At 34.6% G+C, this 15,364-nt stretch overlaps 1 protein-coding gene and 1 non-coding gene across 2 annotated transcripts; one reads left to right on the top strand and one right to left on the bottom strand.

The window, feature by feature from the left end:
- Window positions 1-1,431: 1,431 nt before the first annotated feature.
- Window positions 1,432-1,533, bottom strand: LOC139878907 (small nucleolar RNA R71). Its single transcript, XR_011769769.1, has one exon. It is a non-coding gene; the product is annotated as a small nucleolar RNA R71 (small nucleolar RNA).
- Window positions 1,534-2,740: 1,207 nt separating this feature from the next.
- On the top strand, window positions 2,741-3,298 carry LOC139874623 (uncharacterized). The gene has a single exon (XM_071862027.1). The coding sequence runs from the start codon at window positions 2,741-2,743 to the stop codon at window positions 3,296-3,298; it is 558 nt and encodes a 185-aa protein (XP_071718128.1).
- Window positions 3,299-15,364: the final 12,066 nt, after the last annotated feature.

Here is a 15,364-nt window from a genome sequence, read left to right as displayed (position 1 = left end):
AGAAATCATCATGTTCATCATCTCCAACATGAGTGGCTAGTTTCTTTATCTTTATTCCTTCCATGAACAATTGATGCATGTTTTTTTCATTCAAGTTTATGTGGTTGGTAGTGTTATAAAACTTATGTCTTTTGGATTATGATGTTATAAACCGATTGTTTATTGATCAATGCAAGTTTTATGATTTTTATTATTGCAAGTTGAGTTATAGTGATTTAACATTGTGTTCTTGATCTAACTTAGTGTTAATTAGATTAAGGATAAAGACATAGTGTATAGGTTGCATAGTTCAATCTCAAAATAGTTAGAATTGATAGACCCAAGAAATCTTGTCTATGAGATTTGATCAATACTTGATGAACATAATGCTTGTTTAAATGAATGCATGCTAGATTAGGATTGTGAAGGGATAAAGACCTTTAATCTTATTGTTTATATTTTAATCTTTCAATTGTGCTCTTAGTTTAAGTTTTCAAGTTCAATTTAGTTGGTTAATCTTAGTTACTTATTAGTTAAACAAAAAACCAAATCCTGAAAATTGCTTGTGCTCAACCATTAGTTCCCGTGGAACGAATCCTGCTTGACCTATCTAAAGTAGAGTAATTAGGTTCATTTTTGACCGGCCCTTCGACACCGATCAAATTTTGGCGCCGCTGCCAGGGAAGTGTGCGCTTGATTGCAAGCTTTTATTTTATTTGCTTTCTTGTTAAATTAGAAAAAACCTAAAAATTATAAAACCATGAAAAATTCAAAAATATTATTTTCTTTTATTTTGTTTTTGTCAGTTGTACGCTCGATATTCTTGTTTTTGTTGAAGTACAAGTTATTGTATGCAAACTCGGAAGTTGGGAAATCAGAATCTTGAGCCTTTAATCCGGAAATTTAAAAATATGCGAAAGCTAATCGAACGCTACTAGGATTGCGAAAAGTTCGATGGTGGCTTCGGCATCAACACAACCACTACTTGAGTTACATCCAATCGTCCCACCGAATTATTCTAAATCAGTCTCCGACGTCGAGGAGGAATTTTTTGTTCAACAAACCGAAATGATTGAACGTGAAAGAGAGGTAGATTCATTCTACTAACTGGGTGAATATGCGGATCATTCACCCATCGTTTTTCCCGCCCAAGCAGGGGGAAGCACTCGAAGATTTGAGGTCCCACCTCAACTTATTTCCATTTTGTCAACCTACCGAGGTATAGCTAATGAAGAACCATATGAGCACATTACCGAGTTCAACGAAATTTGTTCTGCTAATCAGGTAAATGGGTTTACTGACGATGATGTACGCCTTCGTTCATTCCGTTATTCATTAAAAGACAAGGCAAAATGTTGGTTCCTATCCTTACCCGCCCGGTGTATTAATACTTGGGCGGAAATGAAAAAACAGTTTTTAGAAGAGTTTTACCCGATAAGTAAGACCTCGGATATGTACGCAAATAAAATCTTTTAGGCAATTGCCTGGTGAACTATTTCATGAAGCGTATGAGCGTCTCAAGGAATTACTTAGGGCATGTCCACACCACGAGATACCAAAATGGGAATTAGTCAAAGTTTTCTATGATAGTTTGGATTCTCAAAATAGACAATTCCTTTTGGCAGCTAGTGGTAGGGCATTCCTAACCTGAACTAGTGATGATGGGTGGACCTTCTTTGAACAATTAAGCAAGGGTTCGAAAACCCAAGCTTCGGTCAATATGAAGCAACCTAGTACGTCCCGAGTGAATCATGTGTCCGACTCGGGCGGTTCATCAAGGAACCTTGAGCAAGAATTAGATGATTTGAAAATGCTTATATTCAACAACCCAAATCAGGGTCTTGCTTGTAATGTTTCGCAAGTTCAGGAAGTTTGTGAGATTTGTAGAGATACTTCTCATTTTGACACGGGTGTAGGATTGTGATTCCACCGGTAAATCAACAAATGATGGAAGAACAGGTTAATGAGGTCCAAGGGAGGAGATTTGATCCATTCTTCAACAATTACAATCCGGGTTGGAGAAATCATTCGAACTTTAGTTGGAGCAACAACAATGCTCTAAATTCTAACAACCAAGGAACCCAACCAAGACCTCAAAACAACTTTCAAAACCAGGGGAACTTTCAAAACCAAGGAAACTACCAAAGAAACTACCAAAACCCTTATCCCAATAACCGAAACCAAAACCAAAACAATTACCAAAACCAAAGTCAAAACCAAAACCAAAACCAAAACCAAAACCAAAACCAAAACCAAAGCAATGCTCTACCAAATCAACCATCGAGTTCGGAAGCAAAGATGGATGCGTTTATTTCCGAAATGCAAAAAATAGTGGAGGTTCAAAATAAGTCTATTGGTTCGTTGGCTAAAGAAATTGGTAATGTAGCGGAAAATGAGGGAACACGGGAACTGGGTACTATTCCAAGTTATACGGTGTTGAACTCAAATCACAAGGACCCGGGAAAAGGACATAGTGTAAACATAGTAGGCACCTTAAGTAATGGAAAGAAGTACAACAATAAAGTCGGTGAGAAAGATGTAGTTCAACGTGACTCAGGTAAGTCTCCTATCATTCTTGACGAGGAAGATGAGGTAAGGGAAAGTGATGACCATGGGGATGGGGAAGAAACCAAAGAATCAATCATTTGAAATTAGGAAAACAGAAATGAGACCAAAAATCATTCTATTTTCCAAGGCCCTCGTGTCCCCAAATCAATTCCCTTATGGGAAGAAGGGACCACAACCAGATGATATGTGAGAAATGTTTAAGAAAGTTAAGATTTATTTTCCCCTTCTTGATGGTATTAAGCAAGTCCCGTCCTATGCTAAGTTTTTGAAAGACCTTTGCACTCAAAAGAGCAAGCAAAGGGCGTCTTTAACCAAAAAGGTGGAATTAACCGAGCACCTAAGTGCGGTTTTTTCCGGTACACTTCCACCTAAGTTTAAGGACTCAGGGACCCCATTGATAGCTGTGACTATAGGTAATGTGAATGTGAAAAAGGCGTTGTTAGACCTAGGATCGAGCATTAATATCCTACCTTTTTGTCTAGTTGACAGTTTTGAATTAGGTTTGATGAAAAGAATCGATATAATCATTCAACTAGTGGACCAATCGATTAAAACGCCTACAGGGATGTTAGAGGATGTGATTGTGAAAGTTGAGGATTTCTATTACCCGGTTGACTTTATTATGATGGATATCGAACCTTGGAATAGAGATACCCAACCCACTATAATCTTGGGGCGCCCGTTTTTGGTCATAATAAATACCCATATAAATTGTAGGATGGGTGCCATGGACATATCATTTGGGAACTGAAAAATGAGAATTAACATCTTTAATTCTCTTCATACCCCATGTGTTCAAGAATGCTACCAAGTAGATATAATTGATGAACAAGTTGAGAAACATGCTTCCCATTTGATAACAAATGATTTACTAGAATTATTTTGTTTAGGTGATGAGGATGATATCGAGTGTGAGGAAGTTAAGGCAGTAGAGTTGGCTATAGTGAGTACAATGGACTCTAGGTTACCACCTTGGACTCATAAGTATGAACCACTACCTAAATCCATAGATACGAACACAAAGCCTTCGTTAGAATCACCACCGACCCTTGAGCTTAAGCCATTACCATCTCATTTAAAGTATGCATTTTTAGGTACTAATGGCACCTTGCCAGTTATTATTGCATCAGATTTAACATGTTTGTAGTAACAAGCTTTAATGGAGGTGCTTAATAAGTACAAGGCTACGGTGGGATGGACAATAGCGGATTTGAAAGGGATAAGTCCCTCTATTTGTATGCATCCTATTGTTACAGATCCTGAGATTAAACCTGCTCGTGACACTCAACGAAGGTTAAACCCGAACATGAAAGAGGTGGTAAAGAAAGAAGTTTTTAAGTGGTTAGATGCAGAGATCATTTTCCCTATTTCAGATAGTCAGTGGGTGAGCCCCACTCAAACGGTATCAAAGAAAGTAGGAATCGCGGTTATGGAAATAGAGGAAGGAGAAAAGATTACAACTCGTCCCGTGACGGGCTGGCGGGTATGTATTGATTATATGAAGTTAAATGATGCGACTTCAAAAGACCATTTTCCTTTGCCTTTTATTGACCAAATCATTGAAAAGTTGTCAGCTCAAAAGTTTTATTATTTCTTGGACGGGTATTCGAGATACAACCAAATACATATCCACCCTAACGAGTAAGAAAAAAAAACTTTTACTTGTCCATATGGAACTTATGCTTTTAGATGAATGCCTTTTGGTTTATGTAATGCACCTGCTACTTTTCAGAGGTGTATGATGAGTATTTTCTCTGAATTAATAAGTGAGTCATTGGAAATTTTTATGAATGATTTTTCAATTTTGGCAAGTCTTTTGAGTCATGTCTTAACATGTTGGAGAAAGTTTCAAAACGATGTATCGAGACTAACCTTGTCCTTAGTTGGGAAAAGAGTCATTTCATGGTAAAGGACGGGGTGGTTTTAGGTCACATCGTGTCGGAAAGGGGATTTGAAGTGGATAGGGCTAAGGTGCAACTTATTTCAACGTTGCCACCACCGACCAATGTTAAGGGGGTGAGATCATTTTTAGGTCATGCGGGTTTCTATCATTGGTTTATTAAAGACTTTAGTGTTATCTCTAAACCATCATGCAATTTATTGTTAAAAGATGCACCATTTGACTTTGATGACCAATGTAAGGAGGCTTTTAGTACCCTTAAGCGTAAGTTGACCGAGGCACCTATTTTGAAATCACCCGATTGGACTAAACCCTTTGAGATTATATGTGATGCAAGCAACTATGCAGCTGGGGCTGTTTTGGGGCAAATGGTAGATCGAAAACCCATGGTGATTTATTATGCTAGTAAGACCTTTTCGGACGCCCAAGTGAATTACACCACAATCGAGAAGGAATTACTGGCGGTAGTATTTGCCTTAGATAAGTTTAGATCATATTTGTAGGGATCTAAAGTAGTTGTTTTCTCGGACCACAACGCCTTAAGACATTTATTAGAGAAAAAGGAGACCAAACCTAGGTTGATTAGGTGGATCTTGTTGTTACAAGAGTTTGACTTGGAGATAAGGGATAAGAAAGGGGTAGAGAATGTAGTAGCATACCATTTGTCTAGGATACCTCCACCACCTTTTGACCCCGCTAAATCGATCCAGGAAATTTTTTCCGGACGAGTGTTTGTTTAGTGTTGCGCAGGTACATGTATCATGGTTTGCTCACATTGTGAACTATCTTGTAACGGGAAGAGTGCCAGAGCAGTGGAGTAAAATTAGGAAAGATTACTTCTTTTCTCAAGTCAAGCATTACTTTTGGGATGATCCGGTTCTCTACCGGATTGGTCCAGATCATATCATAAAATCATAAGGAGATGTGTAGCGCAAAACGAGCATAATGACATACTAGCTCATTGCCATACTTTCGCATGTGGAGGACACTATGGAATAAAGAAAATCGGATACATAGTACTCGGCTCAGGTTTCTTTTGGCCTTCTATTTTCAAAGATGAATGTGAGTATGTTAAAATTGTGCTAGGTGTCAACGGATATGGGAATTTATAGGCACAAAGAAATGCCCATGAACCCAATTTTGGTTTGTGAAATTTTTGATGTTTGGGGCATAGACTTTATGGGACCTTTCCCACCATCATTCGGGTTTGGGTACATATTAGTGGCCGTTGATTATGTCTCCAAATGGGTGGAAGCTGAGGCCACTCGGACCAATGACCACAAAGTTGTTCTTAAGTTTGTCAAGAAAAATATGCTATGTCGTCATGGTACCCCAAGGGCTATAATTAGTGATGGGGGTTCACACTTTAAGAACTCCCAGTTTGCTAAACTTTTGAGAGATTATGGGGTAAATCACCGTATTGCTACGCCTTACCATCCTCAAACAAGTGGGAAAGTGGAGGTATCTAATAGGGAACTAAAATGAATTTTAGAAAAAACCTTGAATCCTAATCGCAAAGATTAGTCTTTAAGACTGGACAATGCGCTTTGGGCCTATCGGACTGCATATAAAACCCCTATTGGTACTTCACCTTACCGACTTGTATATGGGAAGGTGTGACGACCCGGAAATTTTTGACCAAGTTTAAACTTGATCTTTATTTGATATCGAGACGATAAGCAAAGTCTGTAATATTGAGTCACAAAAATTTTGAACTGTTTAGATGAATTCATTTAAACCTTGACTATTCCCGACGATTCACGAACAATTGTATATAAGTATAAATGTAAATATATTTATATAAATATAAGAGTATATATAATATTTTGAATAAATGAGATACACTTCATTTAATTAGAATTAAAAATGTAAAATAATAAAAAAGAATAATTATGTACAAGTAAAAAGGAAAATGTCTGAATATGTATATGATATTATTATGAATCTATATGTATATATATATATATATATATATATATATATATATATATATATATATATATATATACAAAATGAAGAAATTAGAATATTTCTGTCTATGTAAATATTTGTAAGCATATATATATTAAATATCAAAAATATGTTATAGAACATGTCTAATAAATTGAAACATCAATAAATTAAATGTAGTTGAAAGTTAAAATATAATTATTATATTAATATCATTATTATTTTCATTATAAATATTGATATCAGTATTTATATTATTAACTTAATATATAAATATAAGATCTGTTAAGCATAATTTATTATATCAATATTATTATTATTATTATTATTATTATTATTATTATTATTATTATTATTATTATTATTATTATTATTATTATTATTATTATTATTATTATTATTATTATTATTATTATTATTAACATATTAGAATTATTATCATTATTCTTAAAATTAGTATTATTAATTCTACCATCAATATTATTATTATTGATATTATCATTATTATTATTAATAATATTATTATTATTAACACATGTATAATTATTAATTATTAATATTAAAATGAAATAAAATATAAAGATAGAAAATTACGCGTAATTTATTTATCCATATCAGTGTTTTTCTTTTCTTTTATTATTTGTTTCTGTCTTCCTATTAGGCTCGTGATACAGATAGAGACACATCAACCCTACAAGCCATCGATCCACTAGTGTATTGAGTAAATTATTCAGTGTTTGTATTATAGATTCTCATCTGTTTTGATAAAGAAAACGAGAAACAAAAAGAAACAAAAAGAAAAAACAGATTTTTTTCTCTCCTTCCCCCTGTACGCGGTATTTTTTTTATAATATTGATTTTGAATCGTTTATCAAAATCTAAAATTGCAGAGTTGTTAGGAATCCTTTATGCAATATATCTACAAATTTTCAAAATCTAATTCGTTTTATCGAGCCCGAATTTAAGAGTCAAAGTTCTTGAAATAAAAGTCAACTTTTTGTTCTTCGTTAAAATTCGATCTCCAGTTGATGTTTTGGCTTCAATTAAGGATACGTATAGATTCTAGGAGTAATTTTAAACTTATTTCGTGTTATAACAATTGTCCAAAACAAGCTCGAATTCAAAATCAATTTTTTTTTATAAACCACGACGAGCAGACAGGCTGCTGTTGCTCCTTTCTTTTATTATTATTTTTCTCTGTTAATTGATATCACATTTATACATCGTTTAGGTGTTATAGCAGATAATCAGTGATATTAGGAAATTAGAGGTTAATCGAATGGAATAAAAATTTGAGGAAGAAGAAGATGATAGGAATCATTTTATACGGGTTATATGTATTCGGATGGTGTTATAAAATAGAAAAAGGGCGACAGCCCAACGGTTAAGGGTGTTTGTGTATTAGCGAGAGGTCTCGGGTTCGAGTCTGGTTCATGACATATTTTTTTGGGAAAATCTTTTAAGGTAGTAAATACTTCTATACTACTAATATTATTATTATTATTGTTATTATTATTCTTGTTATTGTTATGGTTAATTATTTTTACTAATACAAGTATTATAGTTATTATTATTATAATAATAATAATTATTATTATTATTATTATTATTATTATTATTATTATTATTATTATTATTATTATTATTATTATTATTATTATTATTATTATTATTATTATTATTATTATTATTATTATTATTATTATTATTATTATTATTATTATTATTATTAACTTAAAAGTATTAAAACTTACAAAAAATTAGTGGGAAGCCTAGAGACAATCTGAGCCCCCACACCTCTAGCAATAGCAAAACCTATCCTAGTAAAAATATGAGCAGCAGCACCGGCACCAATATCTTGCGCCATCGAACTCTTCTGAACCCGCTTTAGCAAAGAAACAGCATCCTTTTCTAATTCCCCAAGGGAAGAAAATGAGAAAGGAATGAAACCATAACCAATTGCCTGACAGCTAGATTCGTACTTGACCTGCTTCCGACGAGCCGCATCAACCACAACACGTCCAGGGACAAAGTCAGAAAGCCCAGACTGTGTCAAAGGAGAAGACCCTGTCAAGTCAACACAAACATCTCGACCACAATCCCAGGAATAAAGTAACACATCTGCAGGTCTGAGGGCCCTGTCGTTCCCTCCAGACAACCCAATGTCAACCTCCTTTCTCGCTGAAATCCCAGATTGATAACAAACATCAACAAGGGAATCCCGAACAACATTATGTCGATGCTTAATACCCACCATACCAGCACAAGACACCGCGTGATCCCCGAAAATATCCCCAGTAAAAACCCTTGAACAGGCAGAGCATGCCGTCGAGATAGAGAACAATGGAACACCCAACCGGTAGCACAACACACATCAGTAAATCTTTGCGTTCATCGTCTGACCCAACCCCAAAATAGGGACTGCCCTTAGCCAAGCAGATTTGTGAGCACCCTGCTGCGACTTCCATAAGGCCGATTGTCGGGGAGATAATGAAAAAGTGGATTCTGCAGAAGCGGTAACCTTTGTGAAATAAACATCTGCCAATTTCTTCATGAGTATGGGGGCAGCGACCTCACTCTGATTACCTAAAATATCAAACCCAACCGTTTTATTAAACAGACCCAATGCATCTTCAAAAGCACGACCAAGACCAACAATGTAGTAACCCGAACTTTTCCATGTTTATATATATTAATTGAGATTGATATTTACATGATTAAATGTTTCCAACATGTTAAGCAATCAAACTTGTTAAGACTTGATTAATTGAAATATGTTTCATATAGACAATTGACCACCCAAGTTGACCGGTGATTCACGAACGTTAAAACTTGTAAAAACTATATGATGACATATATATGGATATATATATAGTTAACATGATACTATGATAAGTAAACATATCATTAAGTATATTAACAATGAACTACATATGTAAAAACAAGACTACTAACTTAATGATTTTTAAACGAGACATATATGTAACGATTATCATTGTAAAGACATTTAATGTATATATATCATATTAAGAGATATTCATACATGATAATATCATGATAATATAATAATTTAAAATCTCATTTGATATTATAAACATTGGTTTAACAACATTTAACAAGATCGTTAACCTAAAGGTTTCAAAACAACACTTACATGTAACGACTAACGATGACTTAACGACTCAGTTAAAATGTATATACATGTAGTGTTTTAATATGTATTTATACACTTTTGAAAGACTTCAATACACTTATCAAAATACTTCTACTTAACAAAAATTCTTACAATTACATCCTCGTTCAGTTTCATCAATAATTCTACTCGTATGCACCCGTATTTGTACTCGTACAATACACAGCTTTTAGATGTATGTACTATTGGTATATACACTCCAATGATCAGCTCTTAGCAGCCCATGTGAGTCACCTAACACATGTGGGAACCATCATTTGGAAACTAGCATGTAATATCTCATAAAATTACAAAAATATGAGTAATCATTCATGACTTATTTACATGAAAACAAAATTACATATCCTTTATATCTAATCCATACACCAACGACCAAAAACACCTACAAATACTTTCATTCTTCAATTTTCTTCATCTAATTGATCTCTCTCAAGTTCTATCTTCAAGTTCTAAGTGTTCTTCATATATTCTACAAGTTCTAGTTACATAAAATCAAGAATACTTTCAAGTTTGCTAGCTCACTTCCAATCTTGTAAGGTGATCATCCAACCTCAAGAAATCTTTGTTTCTTACAGTAGGTTATCATTCTGATATAAGGTAATAATCATATTCAAACTTTAGTTCAATTTCTATAACTATAACAATCTTATTTCAAGTGATGATCTTACTTGAACTTGTTTTCGTGTCATGATTCTGCTTCAAGAACTTCGAGCCATCCAAGGATCCGTTGAAGCTAGATCCATTTTTCTCTTTTCCAGTAGGTTTATCCAAGGAAGTTAAGGTAGTAATGATGTTCATAACATCATTTGATTCATAAATATAAAGCTATCTTATTCGAAGGTTTAAACTTGTAATCACTAGAACATAGTTTAGTTAATTCTAAACTTGTTCGCAAACAAAAGTTAATCCTTCTAACTTGACTTTTAAAATCAACTAAACACATGTTCTATATCTATATGATATGCTAACTTAATGATTTAAAACCTGGAAACACGAAAAACACCGTAAAACCGGATTTACGCCGTCGTAGTAACACCGCGGGTTGTTTTGGGTTAGTTAATTAAAAACTATGATAAACTTTGATTTAAAAGTTGTTATTCTGAGAAAATGATTTTTATTATGAACATGAAACTATATCCAAAAATTATGGTTAAACTCAAAGTGGAAGTATGTTTTCTAAAATGGTCATCTAGACATCGTTCTTTCGACTGAAATGACTACCTTTACAAAAACGACTTGTAACTTATTTTTCCGACCATAAACCTATACTTTTTATGTTTAGATTCATAAAATAGAGTTCAATATGAAACCATAGCAATTTGATTCACTCAAAACGGATTTAAAATGAAGAAGTTATGGGTATAACAAGATTTGATAATTTTTCTCATTTTAGCTACGTGAAAATTGGTAACAAATCTATTCCAACCATAACTTAATCAATTGTATTGTATATTATGTAATCTTGAGATACCATAGACACGTATACAATGTTTCGACCTATCATGTCGACACATCTATATATATTTCAGAACAACCATAGACACTCTATATGTGAATGTTGAAGTTAGCTATACAGGGTTGAGGTTGATTCCAAAATATATATAGTTTGAGTTGTGATCAATACTGAGATACGTATATACTGGGTCGTGGATTGATTCAAGATAATATTTATCGATTTATTTCTATACATCTAACTGTGGACAACTAGTTGTAGGTTACTAACGAGGACAGCTGACTTAATAAACTTAAAACATCAAAATATATTAAAAGTGTTGTAAATATATTTTGAACATACTTTGATATATATGTATATATTGTTATAGGTTCGTGAATCAACCAGTGGCCAAGTCTTACTTCCCGACGAAGTAAAAATCTGTGAAAGTGAGTTATAGTCCCACTTTTAAAATCTAATATTTTGGGATGAGAATACATGCAGGTTTTATAAATGATTTACAAAATAGACACAAGTACGTGAAACTACATTCTATGGTTGAATTATCGAAATCGAATATGCCCCTTTTTATTAAGTCTGGTAATCTAAGAATTAGGGAACAGACACCCTAATTGACGCGAATCCTAAAGATAGATCTATTGGGCCTAACAAACCCCATCCAAAGTACCGGATGCTTTAGTACTTCGAAATTTATATCATATCTGAAGGGTGTCCCGGAATGATGGGGATATTCGTATATATGCATCTTGTTAATGTCGGTTACCAGATGTTCACCATATGAATGATTTTTATCTCTATGTATGGGATGTGTGTTGAAATATGAAATCTTGTGGTATATTATTATGATTTGATATATATAGGTTAAACCTATAACTCACCAACATTTTTGTTGACGTTTTAAGCATGTTTATTCTCAGGTGATTATTAAGAGCTTCCGCTGTCGCATACTTAAATAAGGACGAGATTTGGAGTCCATGCTTATATGATATTGTGTAAAAACTGCATTCAAGAAACCTATTTTATTGTAACATATTTGTATTGTAAACCATTATGTAATGGTCGTGTGTAAACAGGATATTTTAGATTATCATTATTTGATAATCTACGTAAAGCTTTTTAAACCTTTATTGATGAAATAAAGGTTATGGTTTGTTTTAAAATGAATGCAGTCTTTGAAAAACGTCTCATATAGAGGTCAAAATCTCGCAACGAAATCAATTAATATGGAACGTTTTTAATCAATAAGAACGGGACATTTCAGTTGGTATCCGAGCGTTGGTCTTAGAGAATCAGAATTTTGCATTAGTGTGTCTTATCGAGTTTGTTAGAATGCATTAGTGAGTCTGGACTTCGACCGTGTTTACTTGAAAAATGATTGCTTAACAAATTTTGTTGGAAACTATATATTTTTAACATGTGAATATTATGTGATATATTAATCTCTTAACGCGTTTGATATTATGTGATAGATGTCTACCTCTAGAACAAGTCCCATTGACTCACCTAATAATAATGAAGAGTCAAATGTAAATTGGAATGATTCGTGGACTGATTCACAAGTTCCCGAAGAGGAACCGGAAGAAGAGTCGGAACCGGAAGAAGAATCGGAACCGGAAGAAGAATCGGAACCGGATGAAGAAATAGAACCGGTGGGGGAAATAATAAAACGGTTAAGTAAAAGAAAATCCTCAACCAACCGACCAAAGTTAATTATGGTCGATGGTATTTCCGCCAAGGAAGCAAAATATTGGGAGGATTACCAATTCTCCGATGAATCGGATTCCGACGAGAATTCCGATGATGTTATAGAAATTACCCCAACTGAATTTAAAAAGGCAAAAGAAAATAATAAGGGAAAGGGCATAAAAATAGAGAAATCTAATTCCAACCCCGATGAACTTTATATGTATCGTCAACCCCCGAAGTCCTTAAGTTGTAACAATGACCCGGGAACCTCTAAACCACCAGGTTTTTCTAAACCAATGCGGAAAACGACGGCTCGTATTAGGGGAACATCATATATCCCTAGAAACTTGGCAAAACGAACCAAAACCAAAGAAGAAGAAACAAGCGAGTCGGAATAAGATAGTTGTATTCGTGTGGTGTAATATATGTAATATAGTGTGCTTATGCTTTATGATATATGTAAAAATTGCTTGTATTAATAAGTATTTTTTTTATGAATCTAACTCTTGTCTATTTTACAGTATAAAAACACAAAATGGATAGACAACCCAATATTTTAAGAGACCTACCCGGAGACATGATTGATGAAATCTTGTCTAGAGTCGGTCAGAATTCTCCGGCACCACTATTTAAGGCGAGATCAGTTTGTAAGACATTCGAAGAACGTTTCAAGAATGCCTTGGTTTATAAAAGGCTTTCGTTCGAAAGATGGGGGATATCACATTCGGAAATCCATAAGTTACGATGTGTTTACTTTGACGCATATATTGCGGGGAACCCAAATGCTATTTTACGCAATGGGTTAAGAAATTATTTTGACTCAATATATCCGAATATTGGACTTCGTGATTTAGAAAAAGCGGCTAACATGCAACATAAAGAAGCATGTTATGCTTACGGATTAGTAATGTTCGCTTCTCACCAAAGTGAGAACAAGAACATCGGGCTACAACTATTAAACAAAATGTTCCCACAAGTGACGGAGTCGGTAATTGGGGTAAGAAATGAGGTTTTTAGATTGTTACGGGACTGTTGGACATTACGTAACCCTCGTCCCTTTGACTACGTTACAACACGCTGTCTTATCAACGGCCATAACGGTTATGTTCCACCAGACCAAGGATGGGAAGTAATCCTAGTAAAACCAGAATGCATGACTTGTTTCTGGACGTATGAATTACGTGTCTTTATTGCCTTTGCTGAATGACTTGTTTACTAGCTAGAATTATCTTCACAACCATCTTGTATCAAATTTATTGTGTGCTATATTTCATGCTATATGTAAAATAAGCGGTATTGTAAGTTTGTAAAATATTGTGTAAAAGTTTGAACGCGAAATATTATTATAATCAGTTTTTCATATAGAACTGTAGTAGTTGAATTGTATATTAGCTACTAAGTATGAACTTAACGGGTAGGTACTACCCGAATTTAAACTTATAAAACGCTAATATGAAGAAAAAGCTTTTATAAATGAGTTCATATTATGCTACGAAATACTATTAACTACTCTTAATATTCTGTATGATTAACTTGTTCCATTTGACTATTTTGAAGGAAATGGCACCGACTACTCGACACACCGTGAATATGAATGAAGAGGAATTCCGTACTTTTCTAGCTTCAAACATAGCCGCAGTACAGGCTGCGCTACATACCAACAATAACCTTGGATCCAGCAGTACAAGAAATCGTGTAGGATGCACCTACAAAGAATTCACTGCCTGCAAACCTTTAGAATTTAATGGAACCGAAGGACCGATCGGATTGAAATGGTGGACCGAGAAGGTCGAATCGTTGTTTGCCATAAGTAAGTGTACTGAAGAGGACAAAGTGAAGTACGCTACACATACCTTCACAGGTTCTGCGTTAACATGGTGGAATACCTATCTAGAGCAAGTGGGACAAGACGATGCGTACGCACTACCGTGGTCAGCATTCAAGCACTTGATGAACGAGAAGTACCGTCCCAGAACCGAGGTCAATAAGCTCAAGACAGAACTTAGAGGGTTACGAACCCAAGGATTTGATATTACCACGTACGAAAGACGATTCACAGAATTGTGCCTATTGTGTCCGGGAGCATTCGAAGATGAGGAAGAGAAGATCGACGCGTTTGTGAAAGGATTACCGGAAAGAATCCAAGAAGATATAAGTTCACACGAGCCCGCCTCCATACAACAGGCATGTAGAATGGCTAACAAACTAGTGAACCAGATTAAAGAAAGAATTAAAGAACAGACTGCTGATGAGGCCAATGTGAAGCAAGTCAAAAGAAAGTGGGAGGAAAACGGTGATAAGAATCACCAATACAACAACAACAGCAATTACAACAATAATCGCAACAATTATCCCAACAATCGCAACATCAATCGCAACTACAACAAACGGCCCAACAACAACAACAACAACAACAACAACAACAGCAACAGCAACTACAACAATCATCCCAACAACAATAATAACCGCAACAACAACAACAATCAGAAGCAGCTATGCCAAAGGTGTGAAAAGTATCACTCGGGGTTCTGCACCAAATTTTGCAACAAGTGTAAAAGAAATGGTCATAGCACGGCGAAGTGTGAGGTCTACGGACCAGGGGTTAATAGAACGAAAGGAACAAATGGTGTCGGAA

The sequence above is a fragment of the Rutidosis leptorrhynchoides genome, chromosome 11, assembly GCF_046630445.1.
Source record: "Rutidosis leptorrhynchoides isolate AG116_Rl617_1_P2 chromosome 11, CSIRO_AGI_Rlap_v1, whole genome shotgun sequence".
NCBI classification, from domain to species: domain Eukaryota; kingdom Viridiplantae; phylum Streptophyta; class Magnoliopsida; order Asterales; family Asteraceae; genus Rutidosis; species Rutidosis leptorrhynchoides.
Note: the sequence above shows the minus strand (reverse complement) of the source record. Positions and strands in the feature narration are given on the sequence as shown.

Bases quoted from the DNA above. Each gene is read 5' to 3' on its own strand.
- LOC139874623 (XM_071862027.1), top strand. From the start codon at position 2,741: ATGTTTAAGAAAGTTAAGATTTATTTTCCCCTTCTTGATGGTATTAAG.